The 22,217-nt window shown below is 48.1% G+C and overlaps 1 protein-coding gene across 1 annotated transcript in view; it reads right to left on the reverse strand.

Moving 5' to 3' along the window:
• TRPM4 (transient receptor potential cation channel subfamily M member 4) overlaps window positions 1–22,217 on the reverse strand; it is a 44,795-nt gene that overhangs the window by 13,374 nt on the left and 9,204 nt on the right. The window contains exons 5-17 of the mRNA XM_081166121.1: window positions 17,567–17,733; window positions 15,614–15,791; window positions 13,323–13,387; window positions 11,596–11,778; window positions 11,019–11,118; window positions 9,907–10,022; window positions 8,905–9,243; window positions 6,217–6,345; window positions 5,131–5,260; window positions 4,134–4,279; window positions 3,550–3,662; window positions 2,620–2,703; window positions 372–728 (exon numbers count right to left, since the gene is read on the reverse strand). Of these exons, the coding sequence (XP_081022247.1) occupies window positions 372–728; window positions 2,620–2,703; window positions 3,550–3,662; window positions 4,134–4,279; window positions 5,131–5,260; window positions 6,217–6,345; window positions 8,905–9,243; window positions 9,907–10,022; window positions 11,019–11,118; window positions 11,596–11,778; window positions 13,323–13,387; window positions 15,614–15,791; window positions 17,567–17,733 (2,107 nt within the window). The remainder of the gene's footprint in view (window positions 1–371; window positions 729–2,619; window positions 2,704–3,549; window positions 3,663–4,133; window positions 4,280–5,130; window positions 5,261–6,216; window positions 6,346–8,904; window positions 9,244–9,906; window positions 10,023–11,018; window positions 11,119–11,595; window positions 11,779–13,322; window positions 13,388–15,613; window positions 15,792–17,566; window positions 17,734–22,217) is intronic.

The following is a 22,217-nucleotide window of genomic DNA, read 5'->3' on the forward strand; positions in this document are numbered from 1 at the left end:
GGGAAGTCATTGATTTAAGGTTGTTTAAATGAATACAGTCGTACCTTGGAAGCTGAATGGAAGCCGTTCCGGAAGTCTCTTCGACTTCCCAAATGTTCGGTAACCAAGGCGCGGCGTCCGATTGGCTGCAGGAAGCTCCTGCAGCCAATAGGAAGCCACGGAAGCTGCGTCGGACATTTGGGTTCCAAAAGAACATTTGCAAACCGGAACATTCACTTCTGGGTTTGTGGCGTTCGGGAGCCAAAACGTTTGACTCGCAAGGCGTTCGTTAACCAAGGTACGACTGTATTTTGAAATGTAAATTAGAAAATTTAATTAAAAAATTATGTGTATATATAATAATTTCTGCCCAGTGCAGAAATTCCTCTGACCTGCAGACGAGCCCCAGCATGAAGAGTAACAGAGCCGTGATGTCGAGCTGGTTCCAAGTGTCCTGGAAGTACCGCCGTACCCTCAGCGGCAGGGGGAGCGAGCCCACGAAACAGCCTTGGCGCACCTCCTCGCAGACCAGCGTGAAGACCCAGATGTACAAAGCGATCTCTGTGCCGGAAGGGCCTTTGGGAGGCGGGGGGTCGAAATCCAGAAGCAAGACGTAGGAGAAGAGGAAGAGGAAGAGCAGGTACATCACGACGTTGCCCAGGAAGGCCGTCACCGGAGCCACCCAGAACTGACGCCACCGTCGTAGCCAGGACGGGCGAGTGGAAAGAGGGAAGGGAGGATCGGGATTGCTAGGAGAGGGCAAGGAGTGGAAAGGACGAGAAGAGGTAATGAGTGGGACAGAATCGAATTAGGGCTGCCACCCAAATCCAGTGCTTCTCAAACTTAATACGTTCTGGGAGCCCGTCTGACTCCCTCAAGCGCATAGCTGTCAACATTTCCCTTTTTTAAAGGGAGATTCCCTTATTCCGAATAGGATTCCTCGCAAGAAAAGGGAAAAGTTGACAGCTGTGCTCAAGCGGAAGCCACGTCGGACATTCGGCTTCTGAAAAACATTCACAAACCAGAACACTTACTTCTGGGCTTGTGGCGTTTGTTCGGCAACTAAGCCGTTTGGGAACCAAGGTTTGACTGTAAAGGAATCTTAGTTGATTCACCATATGGGTTCTTGTCAACTAATCTATCAATTAAGCTTGCAGATGAAAAAAAAAACTACTATTACTACTACTACTACTACCACCACCACCACTAATGATTATAATAATTTTATTATTTATACCCCGCCCATCTGGTTGGGTTTCCCCTAGCCACTAATCTTGAAGTGAGAAGCAATAAAAAACATACTGCTTTTATTATATGCACATATGTCCCATATGTGAAGCCATGCTCAAGTTCAATAATTCAAAGTCGTCTTATGTCACTTTTAACAGTCATGGCAGCCCCCCAAAAGACTGTGCTGGGAACTGTAGTTCTGTGGGCAGTCTCCAATTAGCACTCGTAACGAACTACAATTCCCAGGATTCTTTGAGGAAAGCCATGGCAGTTAACGGTGGCATAGGAGTGCTTTAAATGTAGAGTACAGATGTGATTCCTTCCTCTGCTTGAGAAAAGGGAGAAAGCCTCTTAAGGTGGTGTTTACCACCTGCAGTTTTTATGTGTACATGTTTTACACAAGCTCACATATGCACGCACGCACACATGCACACACAACATCCACATTGCCTAATTCAGCAAGCTAGGTACAATCAAACCTCGGTTTTCAAACGTCTCGGCTGCCGAATGATTTGGGAGCCGAACGCCAAAAACACAGAAATGAATGCTTCCGTTTATGAACGTACCTCGAACTGCTTCCGCGGCGTGTTTTTCATTTTTACCCTTTGGCTTTGCAGACAGCCCTTTGATCCTCAGTTTTCGAACATTTTGGAAGTCGAATGGACTTCCGGATTACGTTTGAAAACCAAGGTTCCACTGTAATATATTTTAAACTGATTATGGTGTAGTGGTTAAGAGCGGTAGATTCGTAATCTGGGGACCCGGGTTCGTGTCTCCGCTCCTCCACATGCAGCTGCTGGGTGACCTTGGGCCAGTCACACTTCTTTGAAGTCTCTCAGCCCCACTCACCCCACAGAGTGTTTGTTGTGGGGGAGGAAGGGAAGGGAGAATGTTAGCCGCTTTGAGACTCCTTAAGGGGAGTGAAAGGCGGGATATCAAATCCAAACTCTTCTTCTTCTTCTAACCAATTCATATATTCACCCTTGCACCCCAATCTGGAATGTCTCTCCTTCTGACCCTTTCTTCAGGAACAGAGAGATAAAAGCTTCTATCCTTCTGGCATGCCTGCAGCTGTGATTAAAAGCCCCGGGTCAGTGTGTGCTAAAAAGCAATAATAATTTTAAAATGCACCAGGCCCCAGAGAAATCCTTTGGCTATGGCAGACTATGCTGGACACTCAAAGAGGGGACCTGGAATATCGCTAAATTAGAGATGGGGAACCCTCTTAACATCCCTGACCACAGAAGATGCTGGCAGGGCCTGAGGAAACCTATAGACCAACAGCATATGGAGGGCCGCAGGTTATGCAAGGAATCCAGCCTTCAGGCTCCTTTGTGGCAGCAGCGCTGAAAGTTAGGGTCTCCCCTCCCGCTCCCCACACCTTCCCAAGGACATGACCGTTCCCCCTACTCAAACAGCATGTCTCCGATGGTACTTTTCACATCCGTGTCAAGGCTGTCCACCTCAGCTTGGCGCAGGTCCTCATCCATGGCTCTGTCGAAAGAGGAAGCCACGCTCAGGTTCGGAGCAAGCAGGGTTAGCATCAAGTCATGGTCCTGACTTCTGCCTGAATCCAAGTCTGCGGCAACCAGAGAAGTGAGGCCTTCTAGGGTGTTAATGCTGTGAGCTCCTCCATCGTAGGCTCACGTTGTATATATAGTGGTGCCTCTGGTTGCAAACGGGATCCGTTCCGGAGGCCCGTTCACAACATGAGCAGAACGCAACCCACGTCTGCGCATGCGCGGGTCACGATTCGCCACTTCTACGCATGCACGTGATGCCATTTTGAGTGTCTGCACATGTGTGAGTGGCGAAACCCGGAAGTAACCCTTTTCGGTACTTCCGGGTCGCCGTGGGACACAACCTGACAAGATTTAACCTGAAGCAAACGTAACAAGAGGTATGACTGTATGTGTAAATAAACCATGTACAGTGGTACCTTGGGTTACATACGCTTCAGGTTACATACACTTCAGGTTACAGACTCTGCTAACCCAGAAATAGTGCTTCAGGTTAAGAACTTTGCTTCAGGATGAGAACAGAAATCATGCTCTGGCGGCACAGCAGCAGCAGGAGGCCCCATTAGCTAAAGTGGTGCTTCAGGTTAAGAACAGTTTCAGGTTAAGAATGGACCTCCGGAATGAATTAAGTACTTAACCCGAGGTACCACTGTATCATAAAGACACCACAGTCTCTGCTGTCCCTCATTCCAGAGGAAACCGAGCCCTGAGTAATAGCCTGGAACCCTGAAAATCTCGCACTGCTCAGAGATTGGGGTGGCCCGCAACAACCACAACAGTCTTTTGGCAACCATTTTAGTTTCAGACAGGGTTCACCCACCTGTACTTGATGAGGTCGGTAAAGATGAGAGGGGGGCAGAAGAAAGTCAGGAGGAGCTTCCAGACAGCGGTGCCTCGGTCCATCTCTCCCCACCAATTCTGGGTGAGCAGGGACTGCGGGAAGAGCACGGAAGAGCATTAGCAGGGGTTGGGACCCCTCAACCTCCCAAGCCTTAACAATGCGGGGCCAGTTTACCTACGAGATCATCGTACCCTACATGGGCCCACTCAGCTTTGACTGGCAGAACTGACACAGCTACAGGTGCCACAAAACACCCGTCTCACATTTAGGGGCTGCTGCTATAGGGGTTGCTGTTGATCCTGCTAAATTGAGCATAGGCAAACTCGGCCCGTCAGATGTTTTGGGACTATAATTCCCATCATCCCTGACCACTGGTCCTGTTAGCTGGGGATCATGGGAGTTGTAGTCCCAAAACATCCAGAGGGCCAAGTTTGCCTAGGCCTGTGCTAAACGTTAGCTGCTTCACAAAACTCTTAAATGGAAAGAAGATTCAGCAGCGTGGTAGCAGACACTCAAGCAAGAAGCATCCTTCCAGCGATCCACTGTGCTGGACACAACCATACCTGCACACCATCATGTGCAAAAAACAGGCGGGCGTCAGCCTGGTGAGCGAGCTGGAGGACAGTGGCTCCTCCCCAGAGTTCGGAGCGGCGCACCAGCAGTTTGTAGGCCCGGGGCTCCCCATTTCGGTAACATTCCCCAAATACACCTGGAGTTGGAATGGGGGTGGGGGGTGAGAGAGAAGAAAGTGAGGAGGAGAGGCTTACTTACAATGTCAAGGAATTTCCAACACATCCCACAAACCACGCTCGTTTATAATGGCCATTATTGTTGCAGTAGACTTAACACTGGGATAGGTAAAGGTAAAGGGACCCCTGACCATTAGGTCCAGTCGTGACCGACTCTGGGGTTGCGGTGCTCATCTCGCTTTATTGGCCATGGGAGCCGGCGTACAGCTTCCAGCATGACTAAGCCGCTTCTGGCAAACCAGAGCAGGTCACGGAAACGCCGTTTACCTTCCCGCCGGAGTGGTACCTATTTATCTACTTGCACTCTGACGTGCTTTCGAACTGCTAGGTTGGCAGGAGCAGGGACCGAGCAACAGGAGCTCACCCCGTCGCGGGGATTCGAACCGCCGACCTTCTGATCGGCAAGTCCTAGGCTCTGTGGTTTAACCACAGCGCCACCCGCGTCTCTAACACTGGGATATCACAGTGTCAAAATGCTTTCCTCCATCCCCTCTGCTATCCAATGGCGACGTTCTAGTGTGGACAGCCTTTGGCCCACCAGATGTCACTGAACTACAACTCCAATCAGCCACAGCAAGCATGGCAAATGGCAAGGGATGATGGGAGCTGCAGTTCATCAGTATCTGGAGGGCGACGGGTTCCTTGGTTCGAAACAGGGAGCGACCTAAACACTCTTTAGAAATCAAGTTTCCCTAGAGTCTGAACCAGAAAGAATTGAGGCTGACTGCAAACAGCTAGCCTTCCCTTCCTGACCGTTCCTCTCAGGTCCCTCTTTCCCACCCCAACCTCCATGTCCTCATCATGTCCGCACCAATGGCCAAGTTCTCAAAGCGCATGGCGAGGTCCTTCATGGCTGCCTCTTCCTCAGCCTCCTGCTCCAGGTGCGAAAGCTCTCGGAGGATCCGTGCTGCTGCCAAAGCCCCAGCCACAGCGTCGGGGGCCTAAGGGGGAGAAGAAAGGGTGGCCATCAATGGAGACAGAGGCAAGGAAACAGCCCTCCAAAAAAGCTACAGGCAGCTGAGAGCCAGGAGGGGGAAATACTCTCATCGTATCCAGATGTGGCAAAAGCACTGCCTGGTTGCCCTGCCATTTCCAGCCGGTACCTTATTATTTCAACTCTGGCTCCTTGGTTTCTCCCATTATGAACCCCACACAGGAGCCTATCTATTCGTTTGTTAGCTCTGTCACATTATAATACAATAATAAAAATGATATTTATTATTTATTTATACCCCACCCATCTGGTTGGGTTTCCCCAGCTACTCTGGGTGGCTCCCAACAGAATATTAAAGGTAAAGGGACCCCTGACCATTAGGTCCAGTCGTGGCCAACTCTGGGGTTGTGGCGCTCATCTTGCTTTATTGGCCTAGGGAGCCGGCCTACAGCTTCCGGGTCATGTGGCCAGCATGACTAAGCCGCTTCTGGCGAACCAGAGCAGCGCACGGAAACGCCGTTTACCTTCCCGCCAGAGTGGTACCTATTTATCTACTTGCACTTTGATGTGCTTTCGAACTGCTAAGTGGGCAGGAGCTGGGACCAAGCAACAGGAGCTCACCCCATTGCGAGGATTCGAACCGCCGACCTTCTGATCGGCAAGTCCTAGGCTCTGTGGTTTAGACCACAGCGCCACCTGTGTCCCTCAACAGAATATTATAAACATGATAAAACATTAAAAACTTCCCTAAACAGGGCTGTCTTCAGATGTCTTCTAAAAGTCAGATAGTTGTTTATTTCCTTGATATCTGGTGGGAAGGAGTTCCACAGGGCGGGCGCCACCACCGAGAAGGCCCTCTGCCTGGTTCCCTGTAGCTTCACTTCTCGCAGTGAGGGAACCGCCCGAAGGCCCTCAGAGCTGGACCTCAGTGTTAACTATATTAATAACAGTCATCATACACACCATTTCCCAGAAATACATGGCCATCTCTCTGCGGTTCAACAACACAGCCCATATGAAGAGGTCAGTCCAAGGGTTTGGCGAAAGTTTGGAGCGGTACATGGGGTCTCCGTTGAGTAATGATCCTTTGCTCTTGGGAAAGGAGAGAGAGGCACAATTAGCAAGAGACAGAAATTGCTCACACTTAGCTTAGCTCTTCAGTTGATATTGAACAGCTGCCCAGAATCTATCACCCCCCAACTTTACCCTCAGCAACTTCCCAAAATTTTACCGAGGACACGAAAATACGAAACAAATTATTTTGGTGACCAGGTGCACATTGCCTTAATGCATACACGTTGCTTCTGGTAAATGAGACACTGTAGCCGCTAGAGGGCTGTGAAAATTTGTGTCCCATGCTTTTTAGACTCATCTACCCATGTCTTATCTGAAACCAAAGGGGTGTATCAGTTGCCAGATGTGAACTCCCCCCCCCCACTTTCCTACCCCACTACAGAGACTCTCAGGGCCAGAAAACGGGGGAAACCACTGCCTGGAGTGAGGGATAGTTAGCAGAGACAAAAAAGGCCAGTGTTTCAGGAAGGTGGGGCAGAATTGCAGGGGGCGATGAGGTAAGTGAACAGGAAAAAAGTGTCCCCTTTGCAAGCTGGAAGGTGGGGGCAGCAAACGAGGCAGACAGTTTGTTTTATGCTGCAGAGATGGTCAGACATTATGCCCGGGGTCTCTTGGAATCTGAGGGTGCAGCAATGGAAGGAACGGAACTCTCTTGGGTCGTGAACATAGGCGCCGACTCCATGGGGCCTGAGGGGGCCCGAGCCCCCTCAAAAATTCGTTTGGGGGGCCCTGCCCCCCCAATAATTTAAGAAAATTATTAGTTATATTATGCTTTGCCGCACCGGGCGCAACATCTGGGGGGGGGCGAGTCCAGAGGGCCCAGCCGCGTCGTGCCCTCAGCCCGCCCCTATTGTCAGAGGCTCAGCGTGGAAGTGTTAACAAAGTTTCAGAGGGGGGAGCGAGTGGGGGGGACGCGGGGAGGGGAGGGGGTCCCCGCTTCTCTGGCCGCCTTGCAGAAGCGGCCACCGCCCGGCGGCTCTGCCTTTCCTCGCAGGCCTGCCTGGGGGCTCCCTCGGCTCCAGCGCTGAGCTGGCGGCCCCAATCCCGGGAGCAAAGAGGCGTCGCAGGAGCGGCTAGGCCTGCGCCAGGGCCCTGACCCGACAGCTTCTCCGGCTCCCCAAGCCGAGGACAGCTTCGGCTGTGAAGCTGCGCCTTCCAGGCTGGCCCCTTCTTGGCTGGGCCTCGCCTCTCCAGCTCCCGGTATGTGTGCTCCGCGGTGGTCCCCGCTCCTTCCAGACCCTTCCACCGCCCCCTGCCAAACTGGCTGTAGATACAAGAAGGGCAGCTGGGGTGGGCTATAGAGGACCCTGCCTCCCCCTGCGGGGCTCATCTCTGGCAATTGGCTCAAGGAGCCCCCTGAGTTTTGGCATTGTCTCTCCGCGCCCCCACCCCACCCCGCCTCTCTCCAGGAGCTTTATGGAGCCGCCTGGATTGGGTCTGCTTTGGAGGAGGGGAGCCTTCCTTGACCAGCATGGGCCCCCCCAATATTTTTTATAAGTCGGCGCCCCTGGTCGTGAATGCTGTGGACTCTCTCCATCTCTGCTCAGGTTGCATATATGTGTAAATAAACTACACATCATAAAGATAATAGGGTTGCCGCCTATCCTGTATGAAACAGGATTGTCCTGCATTTCAGTGTAAAATGCTACGTCATGTATGGATACAGTTCTCTCTCTCTCTCTCTCTCTACACTACACCAGTGTGGTGTAGTGGTTAAGAGTGGTGGACTCGTAATCTAGTGAACCGGGTTCGCGTCTCCGCTCCTCCACATGCACTGCTGGGTGGCCTTGGGCTAGTCACACTTCTCTGAAGTCTCTCAGCCCCATTCACCTCACAGTGTTTGTTGTGGAGGAGGAAGGGAAAGGAGAATGTTAGCCGCTTTGAGACTCCTTAGGGTGGTGATAAAGCGGGATATCAAATCCAAACTCCTCCTCCTCCTCCTCTTCTTCTTCTTCTTCTTCCTCTCTCTCTCTCTCTCTCTCTCTCTCTCTCTCTCTCTCTCTCTCTCTCATGTGTGTGTGTGTGTGTGTGTGTGTTTGTGTGTTCCAAGTTAGGGATCCTCTCCAAATACATATTCTTGAAAGGGGTTGTGAAAAATCATGTATTTAAGCTCTGGATAGCCAAGCACAGATTTACAAATTCGTGTGTGTGTGTGTGTGTGTGTGTGTGTGAGAGAGAGAGAGAGAGAGAGAGAGAGAGAGAGAAATTCAAGAGGCTGCAATAGAGCGTAATGGATTGCTTTGAAGTCACTTCAGCACAAGATGAAAAAAAAACCCACAAAAACCCCAACCCTGTCCTGCCTTATATTTTGCCAGAACAAAGGTGGCAACCCTATAAAAATCCCACACTCTCCACTGTGCCTCGTGGTTTCAAAAGGAAAGGCAGACCCTGATAAGCGCACCTGGCAACCTGGAGACTGGGATGGCATGTATCAGTATATTAAGGGAAAACATGCATAAAACGCACACATTAGGAAAAACAGCATTCAAATATATATATATATATATCAGTTTGCAAAACGTGGACATTAGAAGGGGCACTTCACTGCAAGATGAGCCTTTGACCTGGTTCACCTACCCCTGTCGTTCTGGCAGGGTGCAATCCGTCATAAAAGGGAGCACAGACATCCCCCAGCAGGTCATGGAGGATGTGAGCCACCTGGGGCAGCTGGTACTCAGGCAGCGACCGATCCAGCAGCAAGTATTCAGCAGGTGAGGCAGGCTCAGGGCCTGCGACTTGGCGCCGCTCCAGCAGCTGATGCAGAAGCGTGCCGCTCGGGGTCCCCGCGTAGAGCTGCTCCAGCTTCCCCCACGTCAGGAACTGCCCAATGTCCAGTCCGTTCTCCACAAAGAGGCGCACCAGGGCGGGACGGTCACCCACCAGAGCGTCGTGCATCGGGTCCATCAGAAGGCTAGGCTGCAGAAGAGAGAAGGGATGGCAGTAAAAGGGGATGCGAGGATAAACCTCATGAGAATAACGGATGAGATACTCCTGTTGGTCTTGTGCAACCTGCTATTCACACACACACACACACACACACACACACACGTACCTCTGGTTACAAACTTAATTCATTCCAGAGGTCCATTCTTAACCTGAAGTACCACTTTAGCTAATGGGGCCTCCCGCTGCCGCCGGCGTGCAATTTCTGTTCTCATTCTGAGGTAAAGTTCTTAACCTGAGGTACTACTTCCGGGTCTGTAAGCTGAAGCTCTTGTAACTCAAGGTACCACCGTGTGTGTGTGTGTATGAATATCTCCCACATATTGCCATTTGCCTTTAAAGATAAAGGTAAAGGACCCCTAACAGTTAAGTCCAGTTGCGAACGACTCTGGGGTTGAGGTGCTCATCTATCTCGCTTTACTGGCGAGGGAGCTGGCATTTGTCCACAGACAGTTTTTCCGGGTCATGTGGCCAGCACGACTTAGCCACTTTTGGCGAACCAGAGCAGCGCACGGAAACGCCGTTTACCTTCCCGCTGGAACATATTGATATATCACCCAGCCCTACAAAAGTCCCTTCCTCCATGCCTTCTCTGCCTTTGCTTTCATCCTGCCCCCTCTTTCCCTGCTGACTCACCTCCCAGTCAACATCCCCACGGAACAGCTCGGTGCTAGCAATGTCCACACGGTTCCAGGCCACAGCCAGGTGCAGCTCATCCAGGTAGCAGGTGGCCTCGCGCGATTGTTTACAGGCTGAAATGAGGGGAGAAGCAGAGACCTCCTTAGCCTTGGCTTCCCCTGTCTCCCTCTGCAGCACCGTAAATGGGGAGAGGGTGGTGGGTGCGAGGAGAAGGGAATCCTTGTAAGGGAGAGGATAAATTCTCAGGAAAGGGAGATGAGATCTTTGCAAGGAGGAGATGTCTATGGGAAAGACTTAGTTTTGAAATGAAACACCAGGGTTACTTTGCTTGGATTAGCTACAGAAATTGAACCCCAAACTATATAATATGAAATAAGACGATGGGGTAGAAACCTTTTTTTAAAAAAAAGAACTGGGATGGATTCTTAAACTGTTTTAACAGATTTGATCAAAATGTTTATGGGACATTTTGGGTACTTTTGTGGCTTACATTGATATAATAATTGATACCATGCCAATATGTTGCTTACAATGCATCAACCTATTTTAATTATTTGATTTCTATATTGAAAGCAACGTTTAGGGTTGGCGTGTCATCAATGCTAGTCCAACTCAGGGTAAACCTATTGCAGCTTCTGGACATGGTCAACTTAGGTTCATTAATTTCAGTGGACTAAATCTAAGTAGAACTTAGATGGATACAACCCTCAAACAATTAAATACAAGTTGGAAATGTTTGGCAAATCTCAGTCCTGGCTGACTTCCTTTTGTGGTTCATATCCAGCCCATGTTAACTTTTAAAGTATTGCAAGGGCCAGACAGCCACCACATCTGGAGGTTCCTTCTTTATGATGTTGGTGCTGCCCCAGAATTTCCCTCAACCACTGAGTGAAGGACTTTCTGGAATGTTAGCTAACTTCCATGACTGGGTTATTTTTCAGAGCTCAGGACTAAAGGTTAGTAGGAACCATTGACTGGAAAGGAGTTTGTATAAAACTTCTACAGCCCACTTTTATATTTAGGAAATATCCAACGCGAGAAGAGGTTGATTGGGGTGGTAAACCCCAAAGCCACGGCTCAGCCAGAGTTATCTGCTGTAGGGTATTCACCTTTCACCAGCGCTTGGAGAAGGACAGTCTCAAACTCCTCGAGACCCTCCTGGTCTGAATAGACGGTGACCAGTTCCCTTAGAGCCCCAATTTGCTCCACCTGAGGAAAAAAAGAAGCATTGTCTTGGAGATCTGTGAGAGAAAACGAGATTCCCTTCCCCAGAGATTTTCAAGTGAGGACTGGTAATGGGAGGTCTCAAAACCCCATAGGAAGGAATGTGAGCTCTGGGAAGCCCATGGAGAAAGAATACTTTGTGAAGAAGAAGAAGAAGAAGAAGAAGAAGAAGAAGAAGAAGAAGAAGAAGAAGAAGAAGAAGAAGAAGAGGAGTTTGGATTTGATATCCCGCCTTTCACTCCCTTTAAGGAGTCTCAAAGCGGCTAACATTCTCCTTTCCCTTCCTCCCCCACAACAAGCACTCTGTGAGGTGAGTGGGGCTGAGAGACTTCAGAGAAGTGTGACTGGCCCAAGGTCACCCAGCAGCTGCATGTGGAGGAGCGGAGACTACCGCTCTTAACCACTACACCACACTGGCTTCACACTGGTGAAGGGGCGAGGAGTTGCAGTTCTGGATCCTACCTCCTCTGCCAAGTCCTCCAGTTCATCGGCGGGGAACTTCCCCTGCATCTTTTTCATCGCCAGGGCCTTCATGGGCTCTCCAGGCTGTGTCTCCTGCAGCAACCCAGCTAAGCAGTCAGCTGCTCCTCCGGTTCCTGCCAAGAGCAGGCAAGGGATGGAGGCATGGACCGCATCAGAGACGCGCTGAGGGAAAGAACAGGACAGAAGATGAGCCCCTCAGGAACCTACAAAGCCAGGGGTCGCGAAATGGTTTGGGCCAGTGGACACTAGGGAGATCTCAGGTTCTCTCTGTTTTTCCTTTTCTCCGTTCTTGTTTTGTTTTCATTACCGTTCTGGCCTGAATATAAGCCACACTTTCCCCCCCGCAAATTCAAAAAGTTAAAGTGCGGCTTATATCCTTACAGTATGCAGCCAGGAGCGTGGGGCAAACAACACCAGGAGTGCGGCAAAGCGGGGCCTGCCCCGCGCATAGTCCCCCCCCCCCCGTGTGTGGGTTGGCGTGGCTAGGTGTGAACCTGAATCCTTTGAGGGTGTTCAGAAGTTGCCTCAGGAAGAAGCTCCGGCACAGAATGTCTCCAAGTTCTGATGGATTTACTGCTTGTAAATAAACGCTATTAGAGATAGAAGAGACAGTGTCTGGACTCTTTACTTCTCCTTCTCACACGGAAGGCAACCGCTGCTACTCTGCTACTCTGTCTAGGTCATTTTCCACAGAGGTTTGGCGCAGGGGAAATGCACTGGACGGCAGATTTATTGAACACCCCGTCCTCTCCCCCAAGGCCGGGAAGGGAGACAGAGTGAGAAAGGGGAAAGGTCGCCAGCAATGCAACGCCTCCCCCCCCCCCCGGATTCCACAAAGAGGTGTGTGCTTTAGAATGAGCTTTAAATGTTTGCAGCCGGAAAAAGCTAACTGGAAGCGGACTTTGACGTGAAAGGATTGTGAGCTCAGTTCAGCCATTGCACAGAAATCAAATTCTTAAGGTCAGAATGTGCTCAGAGGCACCCTGGTTGGTTTGTTTTTAAATTTCAGCTATGTCTTTTTCTCCTGGCTCCTGGTTTGTAGATTCTGAGGTTCTAGTAAAAAAAAATTAAAAATACAATGGGAACCTCAGTTTTCAAGCATCTCGGAAGCTGAACGTTTCGGTTTTCGAACGCCAAAAACCCGGAAGTAATTGAATCTGTTTTTTTAACGCGCCTCGGAAGTCAAACGGCTTCCGTGGCATGTTTTTCCATTTTCACCATTGAAATTGACATTCTCCCTTTGCGCCTTGGTTGTCGAACATTTCGGAAGCCGAACGGTCTTCCGGAACGGATTACGTTCGACAACCGAGTTTCCACTGTAGATCTGGCAAACCTCGAGTCTGTCCACCTCACTTCCTACTGCCCCTTTTACCACGTTCACAGCGACCACTTCATTTGCGTCTCTCCTTCCCAACAGCTCGTTCTTTCAGGACTGGGTGTCTCCCGTAAGCCCATACCCTCCAAAAGGTCCAGGCCATTAGCCAGGATGCAGAGTGCGGGCCACGCTCCCGGGCGAGTCACGTGATCCCGTGTGAGATTGCAGTCCTTCCCAAAAGGTTCCACCCCCAATGCAATATCGCAGCACCCAAAATGGCTGCCGTGCTCTCGTGCAAAAAAGCAGGGTGTCCTGTTTTTCCCAGGACAGTTGAGGGGCATGCAACTCTCTCCCCGTCCCACTTCCCTTCACAAGCTCTCATGCCTATTACCTTGAACATAGCCGAGTCCCCGCTGATGAGCAGCAGCAACACAGGAATTTCAATACTCCCAGCACCTGCGGGCAACAGCAGTGAGATAAGGAAATTACACAAGAGAAACCTAATGATACAGGGCAAAACAAAGGACCAATATTTTGGAATACCAGGACGGAAATCTATCACGGGGGAAGCTGGCCAGGGGTCTGGAAGTGTAGCAGCCACAGAATTCCGGGTACAGTCATACCTCGGGTTACAGACGCTTCAGGTTGTGTTTTTTCGGGTTACGGACCCGCCAAAACCCGGAAGTACCGGAAGGGCGGTCGTGCATGCACAGAAGCACTAAATCACAACCCATGTGTGCACAGATGCGCAGATGAGGGTTGCGAACGCTGCGGGTTGCGAATGTGCATCCCACACAGACCATGTTCACGACCCGAGCGTCCACTGTAAATGCGTACAGTGGTACCTCAGTTTTCGAGCGTCTCAAAAGCCGAAGGTTTTGGTTTTCGAACGCCGAAAACCCGGAAGTGAATGCTTCCTTTTTCAAACGCGCCTCGGAAGTTGAACGGCTTCTGAGGTGCGTTTCTCAATTTTCTCCATTCCCTTTGCCAACAGCCCATTGCGCCTCGGTTGTTGAACGTTTCGGAAGTCGAACAGTCTTCCGGAACGGATTACGTTCCACAACCGAGGTACCACTGTATTAGTTAATGAGGCAGCAAACTCGGGCCTTGCTAAGGTGGCAATACTGTGCCTGAACCCTGCTGTTTCAAACAACAGATGGGGGGGGGAGCACAAACTGAATATTCCTCCAAGACAAACAACAACAACACCCTCCGTGTAGAAACTTTGACGTTAGAGAGTAAGGTCCTTCTAATCTTCAGCCTTCTCCTGAGCTGACAAAGTAGTTTGCGCGAGAAAACAGTCCGTCATTTATGGGCTGAAGGAATACAGAACAGGTTTGCCAAGTCGGAGAAAAATCAGGCCTCACCCCCAGGGATGTGGGAGACAGGCCTTTTTCCTATGGGGACACAGACCCAAACCCTCCCACCACCAGGTCTGGCACCGCTTGGCTCATTTAAGCGATACGAGGGCTTTCCCTCTGCAAAGGTTTGTGTCTCTAAGGAAGCTCACTGCTGTTGTCGCTAGGCTAACATAAAACAGAAGCAGCAGTAATAAGCAGTGCAGCTGAGGACACCTGGGGCAGGAACCTGAAAAAACTACGGTATTTTTTGCTCTATAAGACTCACTTTTTCCCTCCTAAAAAGTAAGGGGAAATGTGTGTGCGTCTTACGGAGCGAATGCAGGCTGCGCAGCTATCCCAGAAGCCAGAACAGCAAGAGGGATCGCTGCTTTCACTGCGCAGCAATCCCTCTTGCTGTTCTGTTTTCTGAGATTCAGAATATTTTTTTTCTTGTTTTCCTCCTCCAAAAACTAGGTGCGTCTTGTGGTCTGGTGCGTCTTATAGAGCGAAAAATACGGTATCTGACGTTTAGAAAGCATCTGAAGGCAGCCCTGTTTAGGGAAGTTTTTAATGACTGATGTTTTAATGTATTTTTAATCTTCTGTTGGAAGCCGCCCAGAGTGGCTGGGGGAACCCAGCCAGATGGGTGGGGTATAAATAATAAATTATTATTATTATTATACAGAATTTCAATTGGTCTACCCTGAGTAGGACCAGCATCACACACATCCCAATGTATTGTATTTGAATTTAAATTTGTTTTGTTTTGTTTTTTTGAAATGTTATTTTATTTTAATAACACAATCTGTTATTAAGATAAAAATTTTGACAACAATTTATGATTACAATTTTATGCTACAATAAAAGTAAAAAATCTCATTATCTTTTATACCCGACTTCCCATTTATTCCTTAATTCTTTTTACATAAATTTACTGCCATATCACAATACTATTTTTTATGTTAATATTTTCACAATTTATAAATGTTTAGTGTTATATAAGCAATTAATAAAAACTGCTGGGATCACTCAAAAGCTACTACAGATTTTAACATGGTATAATTGTGTTTAAGATGTGTTCTGAAGGCCTCCCATTTTGATACAAATTCAATTCTCGGTTTATTTTTTCAGATAGACTATCTATGAATTTAAATTTAAATTACAGAAATCACCTCTAAATCTGCAACTGTACAAATACAGCATCATGTGCAAACGTTAAATTCCTTTTCTTGAAAGAAATAAACCTGGCCTCTCCTCCTGATGCAATTCCTCTTTTGAGGCTGTGGAAGTTGCCACCCGCCCCAAGGAAATGAAATCTTTGCGAACGAGGAAAGTGTCTTACCGCCAGCTCCCACTTTCTGCTGGGCAATGTAGCGTTCCAGACGGGCACGGAAGGAGGCCTCGCCGCCCACCCTGCCCTGCGTCCCGTTGTCCACCAAGAAGAAGGCAGAGTGGTTGGCATCCAGAGGGCAGTAAGGGGCAGAAGGGACTGTCCTGGGATAAAGTGCTGGGAACAAACCCTGCAGAAGGAGGGAAAAACAGGGAGCAAATGAAGGAAGGAGCCAGGGACTTTTAATCCAGAATGTGGCAGCTAGACTGGTGACTGGGAGTGGCCGCCAAGAACACATAACACCAGTCCTGAAAGACCTACACTGGCTCCCGGTACGTTTCCAGGAACAATTCAAAGTGTTGGTGCTGACCTTTCAAGCAGCCATCGGCAAACTTGGCTCTCCAGTTATTTTGAGACTACAACTCCCACCATCCCTGACCACTGGTCCTGTTAGCTAGGGATGATGGGAGTTGTAGTCCCAAAACATCTGTAGGGCCAAGTTTTCCTATGCCTGCCCTAAACGGCCTCGGCCCAGTATACCTGAAGGAGCGTCTCCACCCCCATCATTCTGCCCAGACACCGAGATCCAGCTCTGAGGGCCTTCTGGTGGTTCCCTCACTGCGAGAAGTGAGGTTACAGGGAACCAGGCAGAGGGTCTTCTCAGTGGTGGCACCTGCCTTTGGAACGCCCTCCCGCCAGATGTCAAGGAAATAAACAACTATCTGACTTTTAGAAGACATTTGAAGGCAGCCCTGTTTAGGGAAGTTTTTAATGTCTGATGTTTTATCGTGTTTTTAATATTCTGTTGGGAGCTGCCCAGGGCGGCTGGGAAGACCCAGCCAGATGGGCGAGGTATAAATAATAAATTCTTATTAATATAATAGTTGGATGCAGAGGAGAAGTGGGAGGCACCAGCTGGGGAACCCCCAAGGGAAGAAGGCCCAGAGCCCGGGGGTTGATGATGGGGTGATCAGAGGAAGAAGAGGGAGAAGACTGGGAGCAGAAGAGGTGTCGGAAGCTGAAGAGGTAACAGGGTTTAGTGAGCAGGGAGAGCCTGTGGCAGAGAGCAGTCCAGAAGCAGAAGCAGAAGCAGAGGCTGGCCAAGAGGCAGAGAAGAGGCCAGCTGGTGAAGAAGCCAGGGAGTCCCAGCCCAGCTCCCCTCCTTGCTGGCATCCCAGAACCCAAAGAGGTGTGAAGAGGACACAGCAAAGACAGACAAGGCATGGTAGTCTCAGTTTGCTCCGAAGGGACCCAGGAAGGGAGGAGACTTGGGCACCTGTGGGAAGGTGGTGACCTTCACTCCTGACTACCGTATTTTTTGCTCTATAACACGCACTTTTCCCCTCCTAAAAAGTAAGGGGAAATGTGTGTGCGTCTTATGGAGTGAATGCGGGCTGCGCAGCTGTCGCTGAAGCCAGGAGAGCAAGAGGGATCAGTGCGCACCGATCCCTCTTGCCCTACTGGCTTCAGGGGTAGCCGCGCGAAGCCGCTTCAGGGCAACGGGAGGAACGCTCCCCTTTCCCTGAAAGGGGTTGGCACAGCTATCCCAGAAGCCAGAACAGCAAGAGGGATCGCTGTTTTCGCTGCACAGCAATCCCTCTTGCTGTTCTAACTTCGCTGGAGAGGCGCTGCACAGAGAGGGAGAGAATATTTTTTTCTTGTTCTCCTCCTCTAAAACTAGGTGCGTCTTATGGTCGGGTGTATTTTATAGAGCAAAAAATACAGCACTTGCTTCATTTGGGCAAGATTGACCGGGAAGAGTTGCTGTGCTCACAAGACCTATCCTCCTGAGCTGATTTAGTTTCTTTGAATAAAGAGAGTTCACTGACACCATGTGAGTTATTGCTGACCTGCTATTGACCCCCCCCCGACAGAAGGACCGAAATAACCTGCTGTGTCTTCCACGCCCATCCCATCACCTCTGTACCCATTTGTGGTGTTCTCTGTCACCCCCCTCTCCAATACCTTGGGGTTCACAAGACATTGGCGCTGCTCGACGATGCCCCACGGAGCAATGCCCATCGCCACCACATGGGTGCTGGGGTTAGAACTAGCGGTCGTGTGGTCCCTCACAGCTTCCCCAACATGGCGCCCGACGCCAGCTTGAAGTCCACCAGTCATAATCCAGGCACCTGTGTAGGAGTGGCAAAGGGTGTATAATTATAATTTGTCTTTTTCTTTTTATTCTGTTTTGTTATCAGCATGAAAAGTGGGGAATTCGTGGAAGGGAATTTGGGTCGACTTTAGAAAAAAGGATTTAAGAATGAGTACTGAGGTATAAATTTTGAGGTTTATAAGGTAAAATTGGTTTTTAAAAATGAATTAAGTATAAAAAGGTTAAAAACTGGGGATAAGAACTTGTTGAATTTACAATTTGAATTGGAATATAAGAAGGGGAGGTGCGGGGAAGTCAGGGAAATATGTTATAGAAAATAAGGATTGCAAACTGTATATGTTTTTAATTTTTCTTTTTTCTTTTTGGCTTTTTAAAATGGAAAATTCTTAATAAATATTTATTAAAAAATAAAATAAAACATTATTATCATCATCATCATCATTATTATTATTATTATTATTATTATTATCATCATCATCATCAATTATTTTTCATTTTGCCATTTTACAAATAATTCTACACAATATTACATATCCAAAATTGCATATCTGTCCCTATAATTTGGGAATTATAGGGACAGAACTACCTAAAATGTATAGGAACTTATTCATGTATGCTACTATAGCAGCAAGAATGTTACTTGCCCCAAAATGGAAAGAAGCAGAAGTCCCAGCAAAGGAAGAATGGACACAAAAACTTACGGAATATGCAGAAATGGAGAAACTTGCCGGAAGAATAAGAAATCAAGATAACAATTTTTTTTCTTCAAAAGAATGGAAATGGTTTATTGAGTATTTACAGATAAATTATAAACAGATAAAAACATTTGCAGGATTATAGTAATAACCTGCAGTTTTATAAGAGTATATATTTAGAGAAGATGAATAAATTAGTAAATTGGGTTAATCTGGATGTGCAGAAGATATTAAAGACAAATTTAAGGAACTGCAGAAAGAGGGGGAAGGAAGTCAAGTTCTGAAATGTCAAAATGATTGTAAAATTAGTGAAATGCACAAACGTGAAAAGTATAAATAAATAAATAAATAAATAAATAAATAAATAAATATATCCAATAAAAATAAACAAATCCTTAAATCGGATCCCCTCCTCCCTTCTTTGCTTACTTACATTTTATCCTTTATTACTGCATATCCAGATGAATTTAATTATTGATATTCCCCTTAAATTAATTCTTGCGGCACGTTTTTATATTAATCCTGCTAATGTCAGCAGCTCCCGGCTGGTTGCCCAGGAAAGTATAAAGACAAGGAAAAGTTTCTAACAGTCCTTTTTTTAATTTCAAACTTTACAGAGAGAGGTTATAGAACAGAGCCTCTTGGACCGGCATAGGCAAACTCCGGCCCGCCAGATAATTTGGGACTACAATTCCCATCATCCCTAGCTAACAGGACCAGTGGTCAGGGATGATGGGAATTGTAGTCCCAAAACATCTGGAGGGCTGGAGCTTGCCTATGCCTGCTCTTGGATAATGGCGTTGTCCCAAGTCAATCTCTGCCCCGTCTCTCTCACTTACTAATCCATCACCTTCTATGGGTGCTGCAACATGCCCTCTGCCTTTGAGCTCTTTGCTCTCCTACTTTTAAAGCTCGCCTGATTCTGGGAGATGGGGAGTCTGGAATGCTTTCTAATGACAACATGTCAGCCGGGTGTTGTTCCGGCTCTCCCATGATTTCCCCCAGCTTTTCCCCTCATCTGCCTCTGAGCTGTGATCTCCCGCAAACCCCTGTTGTAAATCTATACTGTCTTCCTCTACCTCCTCCCTGGGTCAGGAGGGGAAGGGGTCTCCACCATTCCTCCTCTGCCCAGTCCCTGACAGCTAATGATTTACAGTAGTTCCTCAAACAGCCCACAAAATTCCCCCCATTGTTCAGCCCGGACACTGAGGTCCAGCTCCGAGGGCCTTCTGGCGGTTCCCTCACTGAGAGAAGTGAGGTTACAGGGAACCAGGCAGAGGGCCTTCTCAGTAGTGACACCCGCCCTGTGGAACACCCTCCCACCAGATGTAAAGGAAACAAAGAACTATCTGACTTTTAGAAGACATCTGATGGCAGCCCCGTTTAGGGAAGTTTTTAATGTTTGATGTTTTATTGTATTTTTAATATTCTGTTGGGAGCTGCCTAGAGTGGCTGGGGAAGCCAAGCCAGATGGGTGGGGAATGAATGAATGAATGAATAATATTATCTCTTCTTGGTTTCTTATTTTTCTGGCAAGTGTCGCCATTTCTGCATACTCCATCAGTTTTGTCTGCCACTCTTCCTTGGTTGCAGCTACATTTTCTTTCCATCTCTGTGCATATTATTATTATTAAAATATATTTTTTCAATATTCATTACACATTTCATCAATATTTATTTAAATATTGAAAGGTGGTGTGCTTGTCTGGGACTGTTGAAAGCAGCTGTCACGCTGCCTGCCCCTAGGCCACCCCCTTGCTAACAGGTGTAACCTGTTGTTATATTTGACAAATGACCACAAAAGACAGAGGATTTCAATCGTTTCACTTGAGACACACCTATTGGACAAAGATCAACCCCGTGACCCATACATAAACTGACTATCTCACAAATTACACGCACACAAGCCAGGCTGGGAATGTCCCGCTGTGTACCCAGACCCTCTCTCCCTCTCTCTCAATAACCCACACCCACACAAATTGCCTGCAGTACGCTCACAACTGCTGCCATAAACACCCCCCAAAACAGCACTCCTTCTCAAACATAAACACTGACAGGAATAAGAATAAGAAAAGCACACAAAACACCCTTCTGGAAGCAGCAGCTGTCGCTTCCTTCTCCTTCAGTCATGCACGCAAGCTTTCTTTGCAATAATCACGCCTTCCACAGTGCAGGCAGGTCTCTCCTCCTTGTGAAATGTACAAAAGCAACCTCCTGCTTGAGCGCACTTCTGCAGCCGCAGAAACACATACTGCCTCCAAAGTACAGTGGTACCTCTGGTTGTGAACGGGATCCATTCTGGAGCCCCGTTAGCAACATGAGCAGAACGCAACCCGTGTCTGCGCGTCTGCATGGGTCGTGATTTGCCGCTTCTGCGCATGCGCATGACATCATTTTGAGCGTCTGCGCATGCTCGAGCGGAGAAACCCAGAAGTAACCCGTTCTGTTACTGCCGGGTCGCCGCGGGACATATCCTGAAAGAATGTAACCTGACCTTGAACAAGAGGTATGATTGTACACCCCAAGTACACTGGGACCTTGGTCCTCAAACACCTTGGAACCCAAACACTGCAAACCCAGAAGTAAGTGTTCCGCTTTGCGAACTTTTATCAGAAGCCGAACGTGCTCCGTTTTGAGTGTTATGCTTCCGGTTTGAGTGCCACACTTCCGTTTCGAGTGCCACAGTTCTGTTTTGAGCCATTATGCTGAGGTGTGTCTGTTTTTGCTACAGTGCTTCCTCAGGTTACAAACGCTTTGGGTTGCAAACACTTCGGGTTACAAACTCCGCTAACCTGGAAGTAGTACCTCGTGTTAAGAACTTTGCCCCAGGATGAGAACAGAAATTGTGCACTGGCGGCGCAGCGGCAGCAGGAGGCCCCATTAGAAAAAGTGCGCCTCAAGTTAAGGTTTCGGGTTAAGAACGGACCTCCAGAACAAATTAAGTCAGTAACCCGAGGCACGTACATTTTTTATTGCTTTCATTTTATGGATCAATGGTCTTGTTAAATAGTAAAATTCATGTTAAATTGCTGTTTTAGGGGTTGTTTTTTAAAGTCTGGAATGGATTAATCCATTTTTTTGCATTACTTTCTATGGGAAAGCACGCCTTGGTTTTGGAACGCTTTGGTTTTGGAACAGACTTCTGGAAAGGATTAAGTTTGAGAACCAAGGTACCACTGTACCAAACAGAACTATGAAAAAGATTTTATATCCGGTGGCACACAAAGATTTGATCACACGCTCCAACGTTTTGCACGAAAAGAGGGAGGTTCTCTTGTTTTAGAGTAGAATGTCCCTATTGTATTAATTCTTCTACAAAAATAATCCAAACAGTAGCTGGCAGGCTCTGTTGCCTCTCCTGTTGCCTCTCCTCTGTTGCCTCTCCTGTTCCTTCCTTTGCCTTCCCCTTTTCGTTTATACTGCAACCAGAGGACATTAAAAGAAATCCAGAGCAAAAGGAACGCACTAAAGCCAAGTAGAGATGCACAGGGTGGGAATAATTAATCACACAGGAGGAAAGAACAGCTTATTTTCTCGTTTTGAAGGGCAGCCTCATTAGAATTATTGCAGAATTACATGGAATTATTGCAGAATTACATGGAATCATTGCAGTATTATCTAGCAATGGCTTTCATTTAGCGAGTTTCAATTAAATACTTCAAGTAATAGCACCAAGACAGGTGGCAGTTGTAGCCTTAGTACCTTGTTTTGTCACCTATTTTTCCTAGAAGTCTTTCCCTAACACCCCATCCCAGCCTGCTGTCAAATTGCTTTTTATTGCCAAATAAACTTTTATTTCCGTGTA

This window comes from Podarcis bocagei (assembly GCF_964188305.1).
Source record: "Podarcis bocagei genome assembly, chromosome: 13".
In the NCBI taxonomy this organism is placed as follows: domain Eukaryota; kingdom Metazoa; phylum Chordata; class Lepidosauria; order Squamata; family Lacertidae; genus Podarcis; species Podarcis bocagei.